Genomic DNA, 25,320 nt, shown 5'->3' on the forward strand with positions numbered 1-25,320 from the left:
TTGAGACCTGGGGTTGAAGGAGAGAAGATTGATAGACGGGGAGGCCATGTCTCCCAGAACTAAAGCCTCTCATTTCCCCATTCCAGTCTGGGACTTCCCAGAAGTGACCTTCCTAACAGAACTCAGGGGAAGTCAGGGACAGTGTGATCTCAGTCTGGCTAGGTGGCTAGGACAAAAGCCCTTGGGCTCTCCTAGTCCCAGCCTAACCCCCACTGGGAAACACTTAGCAGGGCAAAGGCCAAGGTCTCCTAAACACACTAGGACCCTGGGAAGAGAGAAAGTGTCAGAGCCACCCCTCCCCCAGTCACCAGGAAGCCTCAAGTACTCGCAGAAAGAACACAGCTTTGCAGTCAGCCAGCCCTGGGTTCAAACCCTGCTTTCAGTCCTTGTTGGTTGTATGATTTGGAATTAATTACCTAAACTCTGTGAATGTCATTTTTATCCTCCTTCAAATGGAGATAATATGTATCTCACGGGTTTGTGGCAGGTCCACTTCCTCACGTGGTTGAGAGCAAATGCTCCAGGTTTCAGCTGCATCCCAGACCATTAGGGCAGTGTCCGGTTTAGCTATTGTAGTTTGTGGTCTCTGTTTTGTTTTGTTTTTATTTATTTATTTACTTAGTTGCACCGGGTCTTAGTTGCAGCTCGGCAGCTCCTTAGTTGAGGCACATGGGCTCCTTTAGTTGTGGCATTCAAACTCAGTTGCCGCATGCATGTGGGATCTAGTTCCCTGACCAAGGATTGAACCTGGGCCCCCTGCATTGGGAGCACAGAGTCTTAACCACTGCGCCACCAGGGAAGTCCCCTAGTTTGTGGTCTCTTGTTACAAAAGTCAACCTGAGTCCTCTAGGAGACTTTCCCTCAACGTGTTAGGTATCCCCCTCTGTCTTCTTGTGGCCCCAGAGCTTACCCCAACCATAACTCTGATCACTAAATACAGTCAGCGCCTGAATTCTTGTCTGTCTTCTCCACTGCCTGGAACTTCTCCGGGATAGGGACACATCTTTGTCGTTGTCTCTCAGAGCATAGCACAGGGTCTGCCCCAACAATACATTTGCATGGAATTAATTTTGATGTTTTTTATAACATACACCAAAAAGTAGAGAAATATTCTAATAAGCCTCCATGTAACTGTCACCCAGATTTCACAATTGCCAACATTTTGTTCATCTGATTTTATTCAACTACCTCCCTTTTCTTCCCCTATACCAACCACTACACCTTTCTTTGCTGGAATATTTTAAATCAAACCCCCAACATCAATATTATTATACCCATAAACACTTCAAGATGTATCTCTAATACATAAGGAATTTTTTAACACAACAAACAAAATTAATGGTAATTCTTTAATGTTACCTAAGGCCCAATGTTCAGATTTCCTGTTCAGTCCATGTTCCATGTTCAGATTTCCTGGATTGTCTCAAAAACATCTTTTGCAATTGGTTTGTTCAAATCAGAATCCAAATCAGGTCTACATATTGCATTTGGTTGGTATGCGTCTTAAGTCATTTTTCAATAAACACTTCCTCCTTCCCCCCTTTTTCATGCTATTTAATTGTTGATGAAACTGGGTCATTTGTTGGAAGAATTGCCTATATTCTGGATTTGGCTGATTGCATCCTCAAGTCTTTGTTTTAACTCTTTCCTCTACTTCCCTGTAAACTAGTAGTTAGGTTGGAGGCTTCGTTAGAATCAGAATTCTTCTGAGGCATGTACTCACTCCTGTTGCATTCTCTCAGGAGACACACAGGCCTGGTTACCCCACTTTTAGTGGTGCCAAACCTAATGGTTTTAGGAGCCCTTGATGTGCGTTTTAAATTTAACTGAATGGAAGAAGGAGACAAGAAAGCCCATCTAATGATGACAGAGAGGAGGTGAAATCTAGGTGGTTGAATAGGAATTTTGTTTAGCAGAGAAAATAGGCAAGGTGTAGGGAACTGTGTGTGCAAAGGCAAGGCACTGAGAGAGAGAGAGTGTAAGGATTCTGGAGTGGGCTGAGGCGTGGAGAAAGGGAGGCGATGTGGCTAGAAGTGATCTGGGTCCAGACAGTAAAGGGTTTTTACATGCCCTGATGAGTCAGTAATGTCCTTGAACAGAGCAGGCTGATCAGACTGATTTTTAGACAGACAACTCTGGCTGCACTGGTGGGGACCTACCAGCGATGGAGACCCCAGGCAGGAAAAGTCTGGGCAATAGATGAACGGAGGCAGCCTGCTGTCCCTGGCAGTGAGGATGGAGAGAGGGTGCATTTGGAAAATGTTTGGAATTGACAGGTTTTGTTGGCTGATGTTAGATGTGGCTGGTGAGAGTCTCCCAGTTTCACTAAGATGCAGAGAGTTGAGGAAGCGGTGCAGGATGGGGTGTGGGTAAGGAATAGAAAAGAAGTTGACTTGGCTGTAGTAGAAGGTGCGGGGTGCAGGGGGGCTGACCGGTGGGGTGTGGTCCCACCACATTGGTGAGAGGGGGCCTGTTGGATATGAGGGTTTGCAGCCCAGGAGAGAGGTTGGGGCGTGCTGGGCCCTGTTGAGTCACACTGAGAGCTGGGCCCCCTCATTCATCACTCACAGTTATTGAGCACCTACTTGACACTAGGAGTGTTGCAGTGGACAAAACAGACAAAATCCCTGTCCTCCTGAAACTGACTCTCTAGGTGAGGTGGGAACACTTTTTACAAGTGAAATGTATAAAAGTCTAGCCGGGAAGGAGAGCAAAGCAGGGAAGGGAAGATTGCGATGTTAAACGGAGTGATCAGAGAAGGCCTCATGGTAAGGTGATACATGAAAAGAAATCAGAAGGAAGTAATAAGCAAGGTATTGCTTCCTTACTTAGGGGAAGGGCATTCTCTACAGATAGAGGGGGACCTGCAAATGCAGCGGCCCTCTCTGAGGCAGGAGTTGACCTTCCTCGTTTGAGAAACAGCAAGGAGGTCAGTATGACCGGATTAAAGGGACAAGAGGAGGAGGATTGAGAGGTAGCAGGGTCTTGTAATGACTTTGGCTTTTACTCCGAGTGTGATGGGGCACATTAGTGGGTGTTAAGCAGTGTGTTCTGTTCTCACCCTCTACCTCCTCCTCCCCAAACCTCAGTGTATGGCTCTTCCACTCACCCCTCCTCTCCCCAGAGTGGAGCCCTCTGCCTTGCCCCACATGCAACATGGGAGCTGGGCCAAATGGGACAGGCCTTCACAAAAAGCTCCAGGAGGAGGCAAAGACCTGGGCCCATACACCCATGTTCATAGCAGCATTATTCACAAGAGTCAAAAGGCAGCAACAACCCAAGTGTCCATCAACAGAGGAATGGATAAACACTGTGTGGCATATACAGATGATGGAATATTATTCAGCCTTGAAAACAAAGGAAATTCTGACACATGAAACCACATGGATGAATCTTGAAGGCATTGTGCTAAGTAAAATAAGCCAGGCACAAAAGAAAAAATATTGTATGATTCCACTTACATGAGGTACCTAGAGTAGTCAAATTCACAGAGACAGAAAGTAGAATAGACGTTGCCAGGAACTGGGGAGAGGGAAGAATGAGGAGTTACTGTTTAATTGGTATAATGTTTCCATTTGAGTGGATGAAAAAGTTTTGGGAATAAACAGTAGTGGTTACCCAACATTGTGAATGTACTTAAGGCCACTGAATTGTACACGTAAAAATGGTTAAAATGGTAAATTTTATCTTATGTATATTTTACCACAGTTTTTTTCAAAAGAAAAAGGAGATCTGGGCCTAGACTGGCCTCTGCATCTAGCTCTTCTCTGGCTAGTATCCTCCCATGCAAACGAGGGGTTCCATGGATGGACTTCAGAGAGTTTATTACAAGAGTTGTGAGCAAAATTGAGGCCTCTCTTCAGATGCAAGGCGTTCAAGATTTCCTTTAAGCGGGAAAAAAAAAAAAAGTTCAGAATAGTGTGCATGGTACCATGCTGCCACGTGAATAAAAAAGGGAACAATTACATATTGTTTGTACCTGCATTATCTATTTCTTGGAGAATACATAGAAAATTCATAAATCTGGTAATGTGCAGGGGGGAACTGAGTGGCTGGGCAGGGGAATGAAGTTGGGAAGGAAGAAACTCTTGACCTATACCTTGTACCTCTGAATTTTGTAGATTGTGCAAATATCTATTCAAATAAATGTAAATACATTTTGGACAAATTCTATGGCACTTTTGGAAATACAAAGGCAGGGCCCCACCCCCGATATTCTGATGACTGCAGTGGGAGAGGAGTCACCATATTTGCAGGAGAACAAGAGCAATAATTCCGAGCTCTCTGTTCGGGCCGTGCTTACAACACGTCCACGTACATTATCGCGCGGAGCGCTCCGGAAGGTTTATTATCTCGGTTTGCACATGACGAAACCGACGCTCAGAGCGTCTCCCCGCCTCACTCTGGCTCGCGGTGAGGGCGGGGGCGCGGGCCCGGGGCCTCCTCGGCCCAGCGGCCCCGCCCTCGCCCTTGTGCCAGCTGGCGGCTCTCGGGCGCCCCTCGCAGGCCTGCCGGCAGCCTTTTCCCGGATGAGGAGGGCGGGTGTTCTCTGGTTTGCAGAATAAAGCCACCTTAGGCTGGGGACAAAGCCTGGACTTTGTGTGCGTGTGTGAGAGCTCAAGTGTGCATAAATGGGTGTGTGTGAGTGTGTGTCTCTGTAAGGAAAAGTGTGTGAGGTTCCTGTGTGTCTGTGTCTGTGTGAGTCTGTTGTATGCGTGTGTGCTGGTGGTGTGAGTGTAGACTCTGTGTGTGTTAGGGTTGGGTGGGGTGTGCATCGGTGGAATGCGGGTGTTTGTGTGTGTGCACATGTGTGCGCATACACGCGTGTGCATGTGTCCCGGCATTGGTCAGTCTCTGTCCTTGACTCTGTACAGCTCTGGTATCACCACCGTGAAGCCACCCTGACCTCCCTCACCAGCATCGCTTAGTCTCTCCTGGTGCTCTCTGTGTCCTGTGTACAACTCCATCACCCCGCCTGACACACTTTATTAAACCTTACTGCTAGCATTCCTGCCCCTCCCCAGTCTGGGCAGGGAGCCTGAGTCTGCATAGAACACGGCACATGGTAGGGGCCCCATCCATGCTTGTGTGTGTGTTTGATGTCACCTGCTTGTGTCTGAAGGTGTCAGGGTGCGTGTGTTTGAGGGGATGGGGAGGGGTCGTATCTGACAAAGCTGAGTACACACATTCTGTTTGGATCCTAGGGGCCTATAGTCCTTCTCCCAGATTTCTCACCCACAGGCCTCCTGCTCAGGGCTGCCTGACCCTGTGACAGAGTGCAGGCCATCTCTCACGTGGTTACTTGTGGACCCAGGGTCAGCCAGACTGTTTTTCCTCTGCGGCCTGATTTTAGGTTGAAGCCTCTGTCCCTCGGCTGGATAGGCCAGGGGCTGCTTTGGGGCACCAGCCCCGCCTCCTATTGGCCGCTTGGGACTTGGATCTCTCGGAATTTTGTTCTTTCAACTGGTTCTGGAGTCAGTTTGAAATTGTCAGGCCAACCTTAAATGTCCCTCTCCAACCCCCAAGCACAAAGCCTGAGTCTCCAGCCCCTGAAGTCTATTATGTTCACTCTGGTAACAACTTTTGTCCATCTTTATTTGTTCTATCTTCTATACATAGAGCCTAGGACCCCAAGCTCCTTCCCCCTCGGGCAGTCCTTCCTACTATCTATTTTCTTTCTTTTCCAACCAGGGTCTGAAGCTTCTCCCCTTTTCTTCCACGGAAACAGTCCTGAGAGGGAAGGAATGGAGCTTAGTGGTTACAACTCAGACTCTAGAACCACACTGTCTGGGCCTGAATCCCAGCTCCACCACTGCCAAGATTTTTAGCTCCAGACAATTGTATCAGAACAAAGTCTTTCTCAAATTAGATAATTTGAGGAGTGTTTCATAAGAGGATTATGTGCAAAGGTATGGGCAGGGTGTTGGTAAACCACAAGGGATGGTGCATTACCCCAGAGCTAGTAGCAGTGGCTTAGTTACCACCCTCAGGGGCCCAGGAGATGGAGGGAGCATGTTTCCTAGAATCTGGAGAGAGAGGGCCCCCCGGCAGGCCCTACAGCAACCTCACAGAGGGGAGGGGCAGGTAAACGCCCAGCCTTGCTCTCCTCCATCTCATCTCCTATTAGTGCCACTCTCCACAGCCAAGCCCTAGAGAAGCCATGGGGCAAGGCCTTCAGCCTCCTGGCCACAGAGCAGAGTGGAAAGGGTAGAGAAAGGATCTGGAGTGGCAACAGAAGATGCTCAATGCACCCTGCTAGCCTCTGTTCCCTCATCTGTAAAACAGGCTATTAGGGGACTTCCCTGGCAGTCCAGTGGTTAGGACTCTGCGCTCTCACTGCCGAGGGCCCGGGGTTCAATCCCTGGTCAGGGAACTAAGATCCCACAAGCTGCGCAGCGTGGCCAAAAAAAAATTTTTAATTAAAAAAAAAAATAAAACAGGCTATTAGTCCAACCTTCCTTCTAGATCGTCGTGATGATAAAAGGAGAGGATGTGTATGAGGCCTTGAATGCTGTTCCAGCATATGCTGAGTGCTCAGTGAACATACCCAACTGTCTGCATGTTGATTTTAGTGATGAACTGGCATGTCAAACTTAAACCTGTCTAAAACAGAAACCTTGAATGTTTTCCCCTGCCAACCTCTTTCTTCCCTAGTCTTAGTGAGCGGCATGACTATCTGCCCAACTGCTCAAGCCAGACACCTCAGTGCCATCCTTTAGGGATGAAAGCCTCCCTCTCCCTCTCCCCACATCTCTCCATCATTCCATCCTGTCTGCTTTTCTCCAAACTACATCTCAAATCTGTCTCCCTCTCTCCATTTCTACTGCCACTATGCTAGTCCTCCCACCTAGATTACTCCTAAAAGCCCTCACTGGTCTCGCTACACCTACTGTCTGGTCTCCCCCACCCAGCTAGAGGGCTCTAAAGCATCACTTGGGTGTCACTTCCCTGGGTGAGCCCACTGCCCTCCAAGGCCCTGCTTCGGTCCCCAGTTTCACCAGGGACCACACCCCTCTACCCCAGGCTCAGGGCCTCACTGCAGCTTGCCCTCTCTTTAGCACCAGGCTTTTTCCTTCCTTGGAGCCTTGGCATATATTATTTCCAATCCCTCAGAAAACTCTTTGCTCCAAATTGTCTCCACTGGTTCCTTCTCCTTCTTCAAATCTCAGCTTAAATACGATCACTTCAAAGAGGCCTTCCCCAACCACCTCATCTAAAATACATCCCCCGGGACTTCCCTGGTGGTGCAGTGGTTAAGAATCCGCCTGCCAGTGCAGGGGACATGGGTTCGAGCCCTGGTCTGGGAAGATCCCACATGCTGCTGAGCAACTAAGCCCGTGGGCCACAACTACTGAGCCTGCACTCTAGGACCCGTGAGCCACCATTACTGAGCGCGTGCCTAGAGCCTGTGCTCTGCAACAAAGAAAAGGCATCGCAATGAGAAGCCCGCGCACCGAAACGAAGCGTAGCCCCCGCTCACTGCAACTAGAGAAAGCCCGCGCACAGCAACGAAGACCCAATGCAGCCAAAAATAAATAAATAAAATAGAATACATCCCCCTGTCAGGACTTCCCCGGTGGTCCAGTGGTTAAGACTCTGCACTCCCCGTGCAGGCGGCCCGGGTTTGATCCCTGGTCAGGGAACTAGATCCCGCATGCCGCAACAAAGGTCCCTCACTCTGCAACAAAGATCCTGCGTGCGCCAACTAAGACCCTGCGCAGACAAATAAATAAATGTTAAAAAAAAAAAAAATCCCCCCCTTCTCCTCACTGGCTTCTTTGTTCCAGCACCCTGATTCATTCCTTCATAGCACTTACAAAGCATGTAGTTATATATTTGTTTGACACTTGTTTATAGTCTGTCTCCCCACCAAACTATAAATTCCATAGAAGGGCACAGGCTCTGTCTGTTTTGCTCACCACTGTAGCTTCAGGACCTGGCACAGAGTAGGTGCTCAATAAATATTGCAGATGGTCAATGAGCAAATGGTAGCCAACGTGATAATGACAGTGATGTTATCAGAGCCCTTCCAGAGAATCCCACTACATGATCAAAATGCTCCCCATCCCCTTTCTTCAGCCTCCGGTCCCTACCCTAGATCCCCTGCTTCCTAGGTTCATCTAGGACTAACTTCAGTAAAGCACAAAAAAAGGGACCATATCACTGGCAAAAAAAAAAAAAAAAAAAAAAAAAAATCTCTCTTCAGGTTGATGACCGGACAGTGTGAATGGATTGAAAATTTATCAGGAAAAATGGATGAGAGAGGGGGGATGCCAGAATACAGGGGCAGAGAGCCAGCAGGTCTGGGGGAGGGACTCTGTGTGGGGACAGGGGTGGCCTATTGGGTGTGCCCCTTTTCTTTTCTCTGGCGCCCTTCGATAAGACCAGCAGTTTTGTTATCCTCTCCCCCTCTCTCTCCACAGTCCGGGCAGCCCCACCTCCACATTTTGGAAGCATGTCAGTGCAGGACAACATGCGACCCATGTGGCTTTGGTCATGGATCTCTAAGTCCCAAAGGGATTTAGCAAAGTCCATCCTGACTGGGGCTCCAGGAGGTAAGAAGGGGCCACAGATGCCATTGAAGAGAAGGGGAAAACGAGGGTAGAAATCAGGAGTGGGGTGGGGATGTACAAATGATCCATATCTGCTGCTGGCTACGAGGTATTTGGGGAGGATCTGTGTTCATCGGAGTCTCCCCTGTGTTAATTTATGGACCCTGGTCTGGGCTTCTTCTCCCAGCCCCAGTAGGCAGGGCAGAGGGGAGCTCGCAGCATGGGAGCCACGGGGTATTCTCGTGGCTCCTGGACTCTGGCCCCTGGTGCACAGGGCTTCCAGTGACAAGGGAGACACTGGTGACACTTTAACCAGGATGCAGAACTGACCCCCAGCCCAGCTGGGCCTCATGCCTCTGATAGCTTGACAGTGTGGATCAGACCCCCAGAGATAGACAGGCGTGCAGTGGCATGGAGGGTGCGGCTGGCAGTGGGGCTCCTCTTCCTCTGGGCTGGGCTGGGTCAAGCTACTGGGACCTCAGGACCTGGAGTAGCACTGAAGGGGCTGAGGAAACTCAGAGGAGGGGGTGGGAGGCCAGCCACTTGCCCGGGGTTGGAAGGAAGAATACAGGGACCTTAGGAGAGGGAACTGCGTGATTCTCGGCCTGGAAATGAGGGGCCACTGTGAACTAGATAGCAAGGGGGTGCTGAGGCTGAGAGAAGTCAGCAGCTAAAGGGCAAGAAATCGGGGGTTGTGAGGGATCAGATAGATGGGTGATCAAGAACTTGAGCCTGGAGTTAGTCAGACCTGGATGGGAATCCCATCTCTGTTAGTTAGAACTGTATGGCCTTGGGCAATTTATTTAACCTTTCTCAGCCTCTGTTTCCTTACCTATAAAATGGGGATAATTACAGAGCATTTAACAGTACCTGCTTCCTAGCATCCTTGTGACTAAACAAGATAACGTATGCATAATGCCCAGCTCATAAGAAGACTCAACAAAAACTGGAGAACCGAGGCAAGGAATAGAGACTGTGCTGAGATGAAAGGATGGGGAGGAGAAGCAGATGCCCACGCAGCCCCCTTCTACTGCAGGACCAGCGGGGTACCTGCGGCGGGCTAGTGTGGCCCAGCTGACCCAGGAGCTGGGCACTTCCTTCTTCCAGCAGCAGCAGCTGCCAGCTGCTATGGCAGACACCTTCCTGGAACACCTCTGCTTGCTGGACATCGACTCCGAGCCTGTGGCCGCTCGCAGTACCAGCATCATTGCCACCATTGGTAAGCGCCCTCTATCTGCTCCTGCAGCATCACAGGGCCTCTTGGGTGTTTCTCAAGGTGCTTCCTCATCTTTTGTGTCCTTTGAGATTTCTCCCTGTTTGACTGAGGTCATTCATTCAACAAATATTTGTTGAGCGCTTGGTAGACAAGCTTCTGGGTCCTGGGAGTAGATCAGTGAAACGAAATAAACAGACAAAGATCCCTACCCTTGGGGAGCTGACAATCTAGCTGGGTGGGACAATAATTAATAAACATAATAAATTATTTTAAAAAATAAGGGAATTATTTAGTATGTTAGAAACTGATAAGTACTATGGAAAACAAAAAAAAGAAAAGAAGAATCAAGGATGGTAAGGGGCATCAGGATGCAAGGGCAGGAGGGAGGTTGCAGTCCTAATAGAGAGTCAGGGTAGCCATTGTTGAGAAAATTAGACCTGAGCAAAGACTTGAGGGAGATGAGAAAATGAGCCATGCAGATGTCTGGGGGAAGAGATTTCTAGGCAAAGGGAACAGTCAACGCCAAGGCCCTAAGTCAAGGAGGCTGGAAACCATCAAGGGGAAGAGTAGCAGAAAGGAAGAGGTTGGGGGAAAGGGAAGATCATGTAGGGCTTAGCAGGCCATTTTTAGAATTTGAGTTGAGTTTTCCTCCAAGTATGATGGGAAACTACTGCAGAGTTTTGAGCAGGGGAATGACATGCTCTTACTTATGTCTTAACAGAACCACCCTGGCTGCAATATTTGAAAATAGACTGGGGGTGGGGGTGGGGTAATACTGTGGAGAGCTACAGTATTTCTGGCTTAGAACAGGTGGTAGCAGTGGAGCTGGTGAGAAGTGATCAGATTCTGAATGTATTTTGAAGGTAGAGCCAACAGAATATGATGGACTGGATACGGGGTGGGGGTGAGGGTGAAAAAGGAGTCAAGGATTACTCCCAGGTTTTTGGCGTGAGGGACTAGAAGAATGCATTATCAACTGAGCAGGAAAGGCTGTGGTGGAAAGGTTTAGGGGGGAAGAGATCAGTTCAATTTGAGGCATGTTGAGTTTGAGAGGCATATTAGACATGCAAGTGTGATACAGAGTAGGCAATCAGATACACAACTCTGGGTTTGGGAAAGGGGTCTGAACTGGAGATATAAATTTGGGAGCTGTTGGCATATTGATGGTATTTAAAGCCATGAGACTAGTTGAGACCACAAAGGGAGTGAAGGTAAAAGGAGCATCTAATGTTAAGGGGGGTAAAGAGCAAGAGGGGCTGAAAAGGAGCAGCCAGTGAGGTAGGAGTAAACCAAGAGAGGGTGGTGTCCTGGAGGCCAAGTGAAGAAGGGACATCAAAGATGTGTCAAATGCTGCTGATGGACCAGCTAAGATGAGGACTGAGAACTGACCATTAGATTTAGCAACGACACAGGTTTTCGGTGACCTTGACAAGAATAGATGTAGTGCAGAGTGGGTACAAGGAGAATAGGCGGAGGGGAATTGGAGGCAGCAAGTACAGAGATAACTCTTGCAGTGAATTTTGCTGCGAAGGCGAGCAAAGGAATAGGGCTGTAGCTAGAGGGGGAACTGGGATTAGGAGTTGTTGTTTTTTTTTTTTGGATGAAAAATAACAGCAGGTTTACATGTTGATGGGAATGACCTAACAAAAAAGGAAAACACTGATGACACAGAGGACTGGGGAATGGCTGAATCTGTTTTTGAGCAGGTGAGAAGGAGACCCAGTGCACAAGTGGAAGAACTGGCTTTAGGGAGGGACTGGAGAGGTTGGTCAACTGGGTCTCAGTTACACAGCCATCCTATCAGCAGAGCAGGGATGGGATAGAACTCGACTCTCCTCAGTCCAATGTGAGGCCTCTCAGCTCTAAAGCCTGGTACCCCAAATGCCCTCACCTGGCACCCAACCACTTCTCCTACGCTGGGGTTACCTCCACACCGCAGGACTTAACATCACTGCCAACACAGTTACCTCAGGCCTGGCTGAGCCCACCTTTCTAGGGCCTCACAGTGCAAGGAGGCGTGTGTTAGCTGGAGAGGGGAACGGAGTTTCTGACCTGCGAGCAGGGGTGGCGTCAGGGAACAAAGGTCAGGTAACAGTACTTCTGTGGCCTGGGGCAGCTCTGAGGGTGGTGATGGGTTCACCTGTCTCTCAGGTTTGGGGAGAAAATTGTCTGAGTGGGATCTCTGGTTCCAGGGCCGGCATCTCGCTCCGTGGAGCGCCTCAAGGAGATGATCAGGGCCGGGATGAACATTGCGAGACTCAACTTCTCCCACGGCTCCCATGAGGTTCAGGGCGGGGCCGCGGGGAGGCGCGCGGGGCTAGAGGATGCCCCAGGGTCCCGGCCACCTTCCCCTGAAATCCTCCCTCTGTTCCCATCCCCAGTACCATGCTGAATCCATCGCCAACGTCCGGGAGGCGGTAGAGAGCTTTGCAACTTCCCCGCTCAGCTACCGACCCGTGGCCATCGCTCTGGACACCAAGGGACCGGAGATACGCACTGGGATCCTGCAGGGGGTGAGAGGCGACCTGCGACCCGCCCTGTCTTCGGGACCGGGAAGGGGGCGGTGCGGCGCGGAGGCAGTTGCCCGGAGGGCGGAGCGTGGGGAGGGGCCGGCCCTCACCGAGGCAGGCAGAACTCAGTCCTCCTCTGGCCCCGCCCCTAGGGCCCTGCGTCGGAAGTGGAGCTACTGAAGGGCTCCCAGGTGCTGGTGACTGTGGACCCGGCGTTCCGGACGCGGGGGGACGCGAACACCGTGTGGGTGGACTACCCCAATATCGTCCAGGTCGTGCCGGTGGGGGGCCGCATCTACATTGACGACGGGCTCATCTCCCTAGAGGTCACGAAAATCGGTGCGGACGCGCCTTCCGCCTGGCCCTGCGCAATGCGCGCACTCTCTTACTTTTGGCTCCCGCATTCGCCTTTCACACCCACCACACCTTCCCCTGGCCACCCGTCCTGCCAGCCCCCGGCATCCAGACTCCTGGGCTCACCCTGGGTTGGGGCTGGACTGGCGGGTTAGTAGTTTCTTCCACAGAAGTCCGCCCTGTGCCTATTCGGTGCAGAGTCCAGGCCGAGGACCAAGAAACGAATAGGACTCGGTTCCGCTCTCTTGGGGGTCCAATCCTCGTGTTCCCGCTGCCGTGACTAAGCCCCCGGCCTCACCCCTGACCTCAGCTGACTCTTTCCATGCCCGTAGGTCCAGAGGGGCTGGAGACCCAAGTGGAGAATGGCGGTGTCCTGGGCAGCCGGAAGGGCGTGAACTTGCCGGGGGCCCAGGTGGACCTGCCCGGGCTGTCCGAGCAAGATGTCCAGGACCTGCGCTTCGGGGTGGAGCATGGCGTGGACATCATCTTTGCCTCCTTTGTGCGGAGAGCCAGCGACGTTGCTGCCGTCCGGGCTGCTCTGGGGCCGGAAGGACAGGGCATCAAGATCATTAGCAAAATCGAGAACCACGAAGGCGTGAAGAAGTGAGCCTTGGTCTTTGTTCCCATCAGGCCCTACCCATCCCTATCGCCCCTCCCCTTCTCCTGCCTGCCTCTCCCTGGCATCTCCTGGCTCTTCCCCAGCCCTGACTCCCCCAACCGCCCAGGTTTGATGAAATCCTGGAGGTGAGCGACGGCATTATGGTGGCACGGGGTGACCTGGGCATTGAGATCCCAGCCGAGAAGGTTTTCCTGGCTCAGAAGATGATGATTGGCCGTTGCAACTTGGCGGGAAAGCCCGTTGTCTGTGCTACACAGGTCTGGAATGAGCCCTGGGGGCAGGGCCCTCTGTGGGTCTGGGGACACCTGAAGGTGAATACCCACATCTTAGGTCTCTAGCACGTTTTGCTGTCCAGTGTTTGATCCTCAAACAACAAAGCTAGGAAGAGATACTGTGACCCCCATTTTCAGGTGAGGAAACAGAATAGCCAGGATCACATAGTCTGTGAGTGTGACCCTGGCTTTAGGGGCCTTCAGAGAGTGTGGGAGTCCGAGAAGTAGTTCAGGGCAGGGTCCCCAGTCAGAGTATGACTTCTACAGCTCTGACATCCAGATGTCCCCCAGATGCTGGAGAGCATGATCACTAAGCCTCGGCCAACCCGGGCAGAGACGAGTGATGTGGCCAATGCCGTGCTGGATGGGGCAGACTGCATCATGCTGTCGGGGGAGACTGCCAAAGGCAACTTTCCTGTGGAGGCTGTAAAGATGCAGCATGCGGTAGGAGCTCAGAATGCAAGGCAAATGGGCTGGAAAACCACATCCCTTCCAGGTCCCAATAGCCCTGCCCAGCCTGACCCCCTGGTGCCCACAGATTGCCCGGGAGGCAGAGGCTGCCGTGTACCACCGGCAGCTCTTTGAGGAGCTGCGCCGGGCGGCACCACTGAGCCGGGATCCCACCGAGGTCACCGCGATTGGCGCTGTGGAGGCTGCCTTCAAGTGCTGTGCTGCTGCCATCATCGTGCTGACCACAACTGGCCGGTGAGGGGGACACTGGGAACGCCAAGACAGGGCTTTGGGCCAAGGGCAGGCTGGGATGGGCCCCAGGCTTGGGTTTTGTCTCATCATCAGAGGAGAGGCAGCTATGGGAGCTGGAGGCCTAGAGAGGCAGATCTTGTGATATTTTTTAAAAATCATCTCATATCTTCCTGGTGTGGTAAGAAAGGCGGGTATTCTTATACCCACTTTACAGGTGAGAAAACTAAGGCCCAGAAAAATATGATGACTTACCTAGGGTCACACAGCTTATTGCTGGCACCTGGAACCAGAACCCAACACTCTTTCACTCTTCTGGGCTGACCTTGTCTGCCTCCTTCAGCTCAGCCCAGCTTCTGTCTCGGTACCGACCTCGGGCAGCAGTCATTGCTGTCACCCGCTCTGCCCAGGCTGCCCGCCAGGCCCACTTGTGCCGAGGAGTCTTCCCTGTGCTCTACCTTGAACCTCCAGAGGCCATCTGGGCAGACGATGTGGATCGCCGAGTCCAATTTGGCATTGAAAGTGGTGAGCCACCTAAACTCCTTCCTCATCCACCCCTGGATTTGTATCATGAGTCCTCCAACCCCACGCCCCACACCCACCCAAAAGGGCCTTGCCTCTCTCCTCTGGTCCCAGATTTTCTCTGTGAGATTCACTAAGACTGAGATATTTGGGCTTCCAGGGGTGGGGGGAACGTGCTGAGGGAGGAGGGCAGAGGGAGAGAGGCCAGGGGTCAGGGCCATCCCTAAGAAGTCGGCACAGCTGCTGCCTGCACCAGGTGGCTAGAGCCAGGCCTGACCCAAGGAGCAAGAGGTGAAAAGAGAAAGGTGAACCCAGTCCCCTGCAGCTGCAACTAAAATCTAATTGACAATTGGCTATGCTCATACCCCACCTCTTCCTATCAGCATAGCAACACAGGTAGACAGACTTGCTACTTAGCAACATGCCACCCCACGGGCATACGTGCAGCTCTGATATACAACAGTGGTCACATTCCTGCGGTGCCACCTGTGGGACACACTGTACAGTTTGCCTCGGGCCCCTCATTCCCTACCGAGTGGGCTTGAAGAGGCGAAGGATGGTAGCTCGTTCTCATTACAGGGCTGGCCTGGGTTCCTCAATGGCTGATTAGCATCTTCTCCCCTTCCTCCTCCCAGGAAAGCTCCGTGGCTTCCTCCGTTTTGGGGACCTGGTGATTGTGGTGACAGGCTGGCGACCGGGCTCCGGCTATACCAACATTATGCGGGTGCTGAGCGTAACCTGAGGTGCCCCTCCTCCTCTGACCGAGCCAGCCCTGGACCCGTCCCTCCTTTCTGCTCCCTCCTACAGCCCCACATCTAAGTCTTCTCTACTCCCAATCCTCCCTAGCCTAGGCCACATCTGCCATCCAGGGTGCCCCCTCCCCCTCTCCATTTTGCACAGGCCTTGAAAGTCTGTATCCAATTAAGCACTGGCCATCCAACAGCACCAATGGTACATTCCCTGCATCTGATACTCTCAACTGGTCCCTAAAATACTCTGAGCCTTTAATCCAGCTTAACTGATTAATTCTATCCCCCCAGTCTTCCTGTACCTGGGGGCAGAGGTGAGGGGAACAGGACAATCATGTCCACAGTCTCCACAAAATCTCTATTTAAAAAATATTTCACATCCATGCAGTTTGACGTTCTCATATGTGGCCCTCATGATAATCTAGGCATCCCCCGAGGAGAGTGCCACCTCTTTCTTCATTGTCACTGTCAGTGATATCAAAGCACCACCCTTTTGGGGAAGCTAGGGTAGATGGAAGCCGGGGAGCCCCGAGAGCCAGACGGGCTCATCCTGTCACTGTCTCTACCACCTCTAGGCTGGCAGGCCGCTCCCTGGCTGCTCTCATACCCACCTCATGCCTTGCTGGGTCAGGTGTCCTGCTACCTCCTCCTGTACCCCAGAATGCCCACTTTGTTCCCACACACAAGCCAGGAGCCAAAACAAGTGTCTCTATTTTCTTTTTAAACCTAGGTGTTTGGAAGCAATATAAAACCTCTCCCACACACCCAGAACCCCAGAACTGCCCACCCAGGAGAAAAGGAGATTTAGGGTCCTGGCCCCTCATTCTTTGATGCTGTAGAGTAGGTGTGGGGACAGAGGGGTGGGGTAGGGGGTTTCTCTTGTCCCCGAGAAGGCAGAGGTACTGGCTAGCCTGCCCTTCCCCAGGCTTGGATACCTCGGGCCCTCCCCTTACTCCTGCACCAGCAGCAAACTCAGTAGAAAGGAAAAAAAACCTAAAAATAAGAACAGTCCTCCTCTCCCTCTCAGGTGGCCTTCCTGCTCCTACCTAGTTAGGGAGAGGGCTCAAGTATTGCCACTGATGGGAGTTGGGCAAGGACCACAAGAGCTGGCATGGAGGGGCTCTGCCCATTCCTGTCTCCTTACCAGGAGGGGACGGGAGGGATGGATAAATGAATGGGTAAATAAAATGAATTGATAATAAATAAAATTAGCAAATGAGTGAATAAATACAGTTATTAAATGATTGAATAAATAAGAGTAAATAAATAAGGAAGGGAGCAAGGAAAGAAAACATTCCATCTAAGGATTCACTTGCCCCCAACCTGGGGGGAATCTACGCTGGCACACTAAATAAGGGGGCGTCAACAATCCCTTAGCTTCAAGGGGGCCATCACTGGGACAGGGGCATAGGGAGGAGGTGGCTCCCAGTTTACAAAAAGGCAGTTCTACCACAGAGACGGAGAGTGCAAGGAACTTGTCAGGAGATGTGTGTTCCCACTCAGGGGGTATAGACGGGGAGGGTCCACGCGTGGCAGTAAAGCTGGATGCCCACACCAGGGACCCAAGACGTTTGTTGACAGCAGCGGGGGAACAAGTAATTGGCAGTGCCCAGCTATGCTAGCGGACAGGAAGATAACCATGCCAGGCAGAACCTGCAAGGTCATGGGCAGGAAAACAGAGACATCTAGTTACTTGGCAGTGATGGTGGTGGCAAGTACTTGTGCTTAGTAAGATGGGATCATGGGCCCAGGCCTGCACCTGGCAGGACCATGGCTAGGGGAATACCCTCATCAGAGGGCTTGGAGTCACTTCTACTTGGCAGTGGAGACATACAGCGTCTGGTACAGTGCCTTGAACATGGTAGGCGCTAAGTATCTTTGAGGAATGGGTGAATGGATTAGGAAGATGTCAGGTTGCAGGGCGCCTGAGCTGAGAACAGAGACCATCTTCTTGGTACTAAGGGGAGATACTCCCATAGGGCACTGTTTCAGGTCCCCTTGGTGTCCCCAAGAGGCGTCTGCCCTCTGGCACATGCTACTGCACCTGAGAGCTTACCCAAAGGTTTCACATGTTGGAAGAGAGCTGGGGGCCCCGGGGAGTGGCTGGCTCAGGCACTGATGGCCTGGGGGGCTGGGCTGTCCCTGGAGGCTTAGCCAGGAGCCCTGAGGGGGGCAGGCGTTCACTTCCTGAGCCCTTACACCCAGGAGAGCCATCACCTGCCGCCCGCTGAGGCAGAGAGGGCTGGGAGGCTGAGAGTGGGCGGCCCCGAGGTCCTAGTCGCCGTCCACCTCCTCCCGGGGGAGGCCCCAGCAGTGACACCTGGGAGCGCCCAGCCCGGGACAGGCTGGCATGGAGGGTTCGGGCCGGTGGGGCCGGCAGGCGGGAGGTGGATGCCCAAGGCCCCCGGGCCAGCAGAGGGCCGGCTCGGACAGGGACAAGTGGGGAGGCTGGGGAGCCTGCTCCTGCTGATCTTCGGGCAGAGCGAGCAAGGAGGGTGACTGGAGAGTCAGGGGAGAGGGGGAGAGGGCCCCGCTGGTGCGTCAGGGCAATGGCCACATTGGAGGTCACGGCGGCTGCTTGCAGGGGTGCGTGCACTAGTGGCTCCCACAGCACCGGCTTTCCGCTGAGCCGAGCTCCTGTGCCTGGGGCCAGGCCCCGAACGCCCCGAGCCATATCCCTGTCGTGCTGCACCAAGTGCTGCTCCATGATGCCCCCGCTGCTGCCTGGACTTGGCTCAGAGCGCTTCCGCTGCAGTATGGAATTCTTCTTGCCTAGAAATTGTCCCGCGGGAAGGAGTTAAGGATAGGAAAGGAATCCAAGATGAAGGTTGGATATCAAAAGTATGAGGGTAACAAGATGGAGTCAAGGGATGGTGGTGGGGTGAAGGTAGGGGATAGGGGTCAAGAGTATGGAGATGGAGTTGGGGGATGGAGATTGGGAGATGGGGGTTGGAGGAAGAGGGTCAGGGGATGAGAGTATGTACCAGAGATGGTGAGGGTCAGGGACTGGTACTCAGGGAAGGAGGATTCAAGGCATGGGAACTTGGGGTGATATCTCCAGGGGTAGGAGATGCTGAGTGGTAAGGACAGGGAGCCACAGTGTTGAAAGCCCTATTGGGGCATTTGCTGGGACTAGGTTGGCCTGGGGTGTGATGCTGAGGCGCTGGAGCCTGGACCCTGGGACGCTGGGGACTCCTTGCTATGGACAAGGGGTGAGGGCACAGCCTGGACCCAGGGCAGACAGGGTGGACAGGCCTCACCAATGCGGCGCAGCCGATCCATGGCCACTGTCTCGAAGGCCCGGCGCATCATGGGGAACTCCTCGAGCACGGCGTTGAAATGGTCCACGCTGAGCGAGTAGAGGCGGCAGTAGGTGTCAGCACGCACACTGGCTGTGCGTCGGCCCCGAGTCAGCAGACAGATTTCTGGTGAAGTTGGGAGGAGGCCTTCAAAACCACTGTCCACAGAACTCCCTCTCACTGGGCCTGCAGCAGCTGACCCAGATTCCTCAGGCTCCTCCCCAGATGGGAGAAACTAACGATTACCCACCCACCCAGGGTCCCTAAATGCTCCAAGCATGGTCACTCTCCAGACCTGCATAATTACTGTCCTTCTCATTCTGTCCAAATTAAAGCTGATAACCAGGCAGCTCTTGCTGGCCCCCAGACACCTAGTTATTCCACTCCACTTTAATTCCCAACCCACCTCCACTGCTTTAGCCCAAGGGGTAGGCCTGGGGCAGTGCCCTCTGTGTGCCCTCCCCTCCCACCCCTTTGAAGGAACACCAAGGGCAACCCAGAAGGAGAAAAGCAGTGCCAAAGCGCAAAGGGTAACACAATGGGGATGTTGGAAGGTGGTGGGTGATTTGGGGACTGAGAGAATATATGAGCCTCAAATCACTTTGGGTAGCAGCTGGCAGAACTGCCCCCACTGCCACAGGCTGGGTCCCTGATTCATACCACCAAGGCATTCCACAAGGGAGCCACAAAGGTCAAGCCCCTGGGACAGCACTGCTTTATTCCTATCTTTCCCTCATGGAAATCTCATGAGATCCTTGGATTTCACTGCTTAAGGGTTCTAAAAGGCCCACTGGCCCAGTAATTTTCAACCTGGCTATACATTGGAATCTCTTAAGAAGCTTTTAAAAATACAGAACTCCAGACCCCAGACCCAGAGATTCTGATTGAATAGGCCTGGGGAGGAGCTGGAACTCTATGATCCTGCAGCACAGCCAGGTGAAGACCCTGATCCAGGGGAGCAGTTGCCCTCTGCTCCAGACCCCCCGACCCTCCCTGAGGCCTGCTGACCCCCAAAGTATGATCCATCAGTGAGGCGGGTGTCCCGGGCGCCACGTGCCAGCACACTGAGCAGCCCATGCTGGATGAAGTACATCTTCCTGCCCACGGAGCCCTCACGCACCACGAGGTCCCCCGGCTGGAAGACCTCAAAGCGTAGCTTGGTGAGCACGGCCGTGACGAAGCTGGGGTCGGCGTGGGCGAACAGCGGCATGTGGGCCACGAGGCCCCGGCAGGTGAAGTTAATGATCTCCTGGGCAGGGGAGGGGCCTGTCAGGCAGGCTGTGCCCCCTGCCCCGAGGTGCCCCCATCGAGCTCATCTGTCTCCAGAAGCCCCACCCCTGGGGTCATGATCTGCCAAAGGACGGGTATGCTTCAGTGGGCCTGGGACAATCTCTAAGCTCCTACCATCAGAGCTCTCCCATGAGCCTTCACAGGACCATCCCCCACAAATAGAGATCCCTGCAGCCCTCCCCAGTATATTTCACCCCATAAGAGCTTCAAGAAAGACCCTAGCCCCTAAAAGTCCTGCAAAGGCCTGACCTCCCATGGGGCCCTCTGTAGGCCCCACTCCCTTTAGGTGCACCTGCTGACCAATAGCCCCCACCCCAGATGGCATCCCAGAAGCCCAGGTCCTTGAAGAGCCTCCCTCCAGGGCCCCGCCCAGTCCCACCTCCCGAAGCGGTTCGCTCAGCTCTCCTAGGATGCTTTCCTCATCAAACATCTTGCCCTGGTAGCGGTGCTCGTAGTACTCATGGATGCGCTGCCGTGTGTCAGCTGGCAGCTTGTGGAAGGACATATACTGCTCCACCTGCTTGTACTGGAGAGCCAACCGATGGCCAGCAGGCAAGAAAACACAGAGACAGATATGGAGCCAGAACGGTGTGTGGGGAGCGGTGTGTGAAGGAAGGTCACAGACGTGGGCCAAACCCAGAGGGTTGAAACATGGAGGCAGAAGGGTATATAGATAATGGTGGATACAGGGAGGACACAGAGCACAATCACAGGAAAAGCCAGACATGGGCGGGTGGGGGGGGGGGTCCAAGGACAGGTGCATTGGTCCAAACAAGGAAAAGGTACACACATGGCACAAATGGACATGGGGCAAGGCAGGACACAGAGATCCAACAAGGGCATGCGTCAGAATGGGCTCCAAGTTGAGCTACCCAGCCTCCAGCACCCCTCCCCTGCCTTCTCCTGCCCCTGCTGACCTTCTCCTGGTACTGGCGCCGAGAAGAGTCCAGGGACTGGATGAGGGCGGTGGCGTGGCCGATGAACATGGCGTAGCACGTGGCGCCCACGATCATGCTGAGCATGGTGAGCCAGACGTCGGGCATGCCTACAGGTGCCTGCTGCCCGTAGCCAATGCAGAGCATGTGGCTCATGGCCTTGAACAGGGCGTGGGAATACTGGCGGCCCCATGAGTGGTTCTGGGGGGGCAGAGTGTATTGCAGAGCTGGGCATAGACCCCTCAGAGCCTCATTCTCCTCCTGCCCCCTCTTCTCTTTCAGTCCTTCTGTCTGCCCCCTTCTACTTTAGACCTGCCTGCTGGGGGAGGAACTTAGGTTTGGTTCTGGGGGGCCTGAGACAGAAGGGGCCTCTTTTACAGCATGGGGGCTGCAGTTTCTGCCTAGGTTTCCTTCCCTGCCTGCTCCCTCCAGCACACAAACACTTCTTCTGGGCCTCTTTCCACTCTCCTCTCACCTCCCCACCTCCTCACTCCTGTCTTCTCTCTTGGCCATCTCTCCATCATCTCCCACCTCCTGCCCCCTTTGTTCATCCCTCCTGCTCAGGGAGAAGAGCCCTTGGAAGGCCCAGGAGGGGCTGAGCTGTGGGGAGTTCTCACCACCATATGGTTGATGGAGACCCAGCAGTCGGGAGGGAAGTCCTGCAGCATGGGGACCAGGAACTGCAGACAGCCATCCCAGTGACATAGCAGCAGCATCATTCCGATGAGGTTGAAGATGCGAACCACAGCACTGGCCAGGTCATAGGTCATGTGAAAGATCTGAGGAGTCCGAGGAGGGGCTGCTGTGGACAGGAACCCCTCTCTGCCAGTACTTCTCCATTCCTGGCCTTGCAAATACTCTCTTTGAATTTCTCTCTAGCCCCGGCCCTCATGAATGTTAAAACTGTGGCTATTATTCACTCGTATAGAGCTTTACAGCGAATAGAGCTAATACAAAGGAGGTTGTATTACCACTCTCATCTTATAAAAAGGAAAATCGATGCCAATCATGTGCCCCAAATCACACAGCAAGTGTCACAGCAGAGACTCAAAAAGGTCTGCTGCACAAGTTGCCCAAGTGTAGCCTGGGAAAGAGGAGAGAGGGCATTTCACAGTGTAATGTCCCCAGGGCATATATAATGATTAATGCCAGAAGTCCTCTTCCCCTCCAATAATAAAAATAATAATAGGTAATTTACTGAGAACTTACTATGTGCCAGGCACTGTTCTAGGTGCTTTACAGGTATTCACTCCTTTAATCCTTACAACCTTATCATATGTAAGTATATTTAACATTTTCATTTTATAGAAGGGGAAACCAAGTCTCATACAGTAAACAGTAAAACTGGGATCTGACCACAAGCAATGATATTGCAGAGCCCACACTCTGAACCACTAAACTCTGCTGCTGTCCTGAAGCTGAAACTCAAGCCTCTCCCACACTCTGCAATTCTTAACTTCTCTCCTACACCTTCCTCCCAGAGTCCAACTAACCCTCAAGTGTTTGTCCAGCAGTTGTACTCCACCCTCCTGCACCACCACCTTCTCACCTTGGGGACCCATCCCCTGAACACTCATTCTGTCCCTGCTTCTCCTCTACCAACTTTGGAGACAGCCCTCCCTTGGAAGCCCCACCCATCTGCCCCACCCCATAAAGTCACCAGGAGCCCCACCCATATCGCTGTCTGGAGTAGTCTGCGAGCCCCCTGCCCACCTCCCCACCCCACCTCCTCCCACTGGTGTATGTAGCGGATGAGGCGGGAAAGGCGGAGCAGCCGCAGCAGGCTGAGGATCTTGGTGAAACGCACGATGCGCAGGGCCCGAGCTGTTTTGTAGACCTCAGTGTCCAGTCGTGGCTCCAGCTCCACCACCAGGAAAATGTAATCCACAGGAATAGAGGAGATAAGGTCAACCAGGAACCAGGTGCGCAGGTAGCGTGTGCGGATGGCCCGCGGTGCCAGCAGGATCTCAGCACCCTCCTCTACCACGATGCCCGTGCGGAAGTTGAGCACCAGATCCATCAGGAAGAAAGTGTCAGAGAGGACGTTGAAGACGATCCAAGGTGGGGAGTTCTCCTCCTTGAAGAAGGTGATGCCCACAGGTAGCACAATGAGGTTCCCCACCATCAGCAGGAGCATGATCAGGTCCCAGTAAAACCTAAGGTAGGGATGGGATGGGAAGTAAGACCACAGTGATATTTCACGATGATGGTCAGCCATTAGACTAAGGGCAGATAGTCTCTCAGACAAAAGTGGGCAAGGGTGCAGAACAACAGAATGACCATTCACAGCTAGTGGGAGTGTAAATTGGGACCACCATTTGGAAAAATAGTTTGGAATTATCTAGTAAAGTTAAACATTTGCATCCCCTGCAACCCAGCAATTCTATTCCTAGGTATACACACATTCAAGGGAAAAACGTGCTCCAGGAGATATATACAGGGATAACAGCATTAAATCTGGAAATAATCCAAATGTCCATCAGTAGAAAAATGTAGATAAATAAGATAAACACAATAGATAAATAGATAAATACACCATGATACACTCATACCCTGGAATATTATACAACTGTGAAATCACCCAGCTGCAGCTACATTCCGCAGTATGAATGAATCTCACAAATTTAATGTTGAGAAACAAAAGGATACACACTGTATGATTCCACACATACAAAATTCAAAAATAGGCCAAACTAAACTGCGTCATTTAGGGATTCACAGAAAAGTGGTAAAACTATAAAGAAAAGTAAGAAAATGAGTACGAAAAGTTAGAATAGTGGGTTTGGGAAAGGAATGTAAGAGCAGTAGGGAGCCTTCTGGGGTATCAGCAATGTAGTCTCTCTTGACCTAATAGTTGTTACATGTGAGTTTGCTTTACAATTATTCTTTCATATGTGTGTGTGTGTGTGTATATATATATATATCCTGCTATATACTATACTATATATATATCTACCTTATATATTCACTATATATATATCTCTACTATATATATATCCCTACTAAATATACCCCTAATGTGCATATATATATTCTTTATATAGTAATATATATGTAATATCCTTACTATATGTATATGATCTATGTCACTATTATTAAATATTCTTATTATTAAATATTTTTTAAGTTAAAAAAAGATAAATACCCTGTGCTGATCTCACAGGGTTGTTGAAAAAATATGCACTGAGACAACGGATGTGACTGTGCTGTACAAGCACTAGTTGGTATTATGACTCACCCACCCTTTATCCCCAGATTTCTGAAGAGGTTGCTGCTTTCCCCATCTCTAGCTCTCTGTCCATTCCTAGTCTAGGACTTCATGCCTTCCCTAGCCTTCCCCAGCCTTCCCCACCCCATCCCTCCTCCCCAACACAGTTGGGCCCATAGTTCCTGTTTCTCTGCTGGGATCTGCTCATCTGTGTCCCGGGGTGGGGATGGTCTGTCCTGCCTCCCAACTGAACTAGCTTTTCAGGTATGCCCCTCCCTCCTCCACAGCATCTCAGACAGGGCTGCACATACAGAGAAGCTCCATAGCAGATCCTGAGACAGCAAGGCTTGAAGCTCTGCACTCCTTTCCTCCCCTAACCTCCCTGTGCCCAATGGGACTCTGGCTGAGCCCAGGCAAGGGCATGGGCAGGGGAGAGCCATACTGCTGTGGTGGAAGCTGTGAAAAGAAGAGGTCAGGAGGGAGTGAGGTGAAGCCTTCATTCAAAGAAGTTAATTGGACAATCTCAGGGTCCCAAGTAGCTATGGTGGTTTCAATTCCAGGACACACCTAGATGCAGTATCAACCCAGGACCCAGTCCCTTCTGACTCTGACTGCAAAAATCAACCCTTTCAGCCCCAGAAAGAAGTTTGGTGGTCCCCAAGTCCAGGCCTCCAGGAAGCCCTTCAGACTGTGTGATTTCCATCAAAACAAATCCTGGATCCCCTCTTCTTCTCTTTCCTGGCCACTGGAGAAATCCTGTACTGTAAGCTGGGAGAGGAGAGGGAAAGAGGGTTTGCCTAGCCATAGAGCATCTTCACAGCCTGACTCACAGGCCGTCACAAGCCTGGCGTGTGATGCAGGAGAGAGGACAGAAAAGAAGCACAATAATAAGGGGGATACATGGCTTCTGGGGATACATCTGAGGGTGAAATGGGGGAGGGGAGGGAGATCCACAGGAGACTAGAAAAGGTGCATGGTAGGGTGAGAATGAGGCAGTAAAAACGAGGGGAATGAAAGGAAAAAATGAGAGAAAGAGGAACATTTAGGGAGTGTGTATGTCTGTGGATTAAGATGATGTCTAGGTCTCCAGTTGTG

The 25,320-nt window shown here is 52.0% G+C and overlaps 2 protein-coding genes across 7 annotated transcripts in view; one reads left to right on the forward strand and one right to left on the reverse strand.

The window, feature by feature from the left end:
- On the forward strand, positions 1-16,701 carry PKLR (pyruvate kinase L/R). 5 transcript variants are annotated; one of them, XM_082353395.1, is made up of 11 exons: positions 1-8,555; positions 9,589-9,771; positions 11,961-12,052; positions 12,150-12,281; positions 12,431-12,617; positions 12,965-13,235; positions 13,358-13,508; positions 13,815-13,967; positions 14,062-14,228; positions 14,566-14,747; positions 15,380-16,701. In XM_082353395.1, the coding sequence occupies exons 1-11, from the start codon at positions 8,456-8,458 to the stop codon at positions 15,484-15,486; spliced, it is 1,725 nt and encodes a 574-aa protein (XP_082209521.1). In that variant the 5' UTR covers positions 1-8,455; the 3' UTR covers positions 15,487-16,701. The 5 variants fall into 5 exon arrangements, with proteins under 5 accessions (XP_082209521.1, XP_082209518.1, XP_082209519.1 ...); XM_082353392.1 differs by lacking the exon at positions 1-8,555 and adding an exon at positions 8,611-8,970; XM_082353393.1 differs by lacking the exon at positions 1-8,555 and having other exon boundaries at positions 8,984-9,771; positions 14,633-14,747.
- HCN3 (hyperpolarization activated cyclic nucleotide gated potassium channel 3) overlaps positions 16,194-25,320 on the reverse strand; it is a 12,969-nt gene continuing 3,842 nt past the window's right edge. For both annotated transcript variants that reach the window (XM_082350001.1, XM_082350000.1), the window contains 7 exons: positions 22,744-23,173; positions 21,635-21,796; positions 21,000-21,218; positions 20,462-20,608; positions 19,801-20,041; positions 18,754-18,918; positions 16,194-18,265 (listed from right to left, as the gene is read on the reverse strand). In XM_082350001.1, coding sequence (XP_082206127.1) covers positions 17,559-18,265; positions 18,754-18,918; positions 19,801-20,041; positions 20,462-20,608; positions 21,000-21,218; positions 21,635-21,796; positions 22,744-23,154 — 2,052 coding nt within the window. In that variant the 5' untranslated portion in view covers positions 23,155-23,173 and the 3' untranslated portion in view covers positions 16,194-17,558. The remainder of the gene's footprint in view (positions 18,266-18,753; positions 18,919-19,800; positions 20,042-20,461; positions 20,609-20,999; positions 21,219-21,634; positions 21,797-22,743; positions 23,174-25,320) is intronic.

This window comes from Balaenoptera borealis (genome assembly GCF_965194805.1).
Source record: "Balaenoptera borealis genome assembly, chromosome: 1".
Classification (NCBI taxonomy): domain Eukaryota; kingdom Metazoa; phylum Chordata; class Mammalia; order Artiodactyla; family Balaenopteridae; genus Balaenoptera; species Balaenoptera borealis.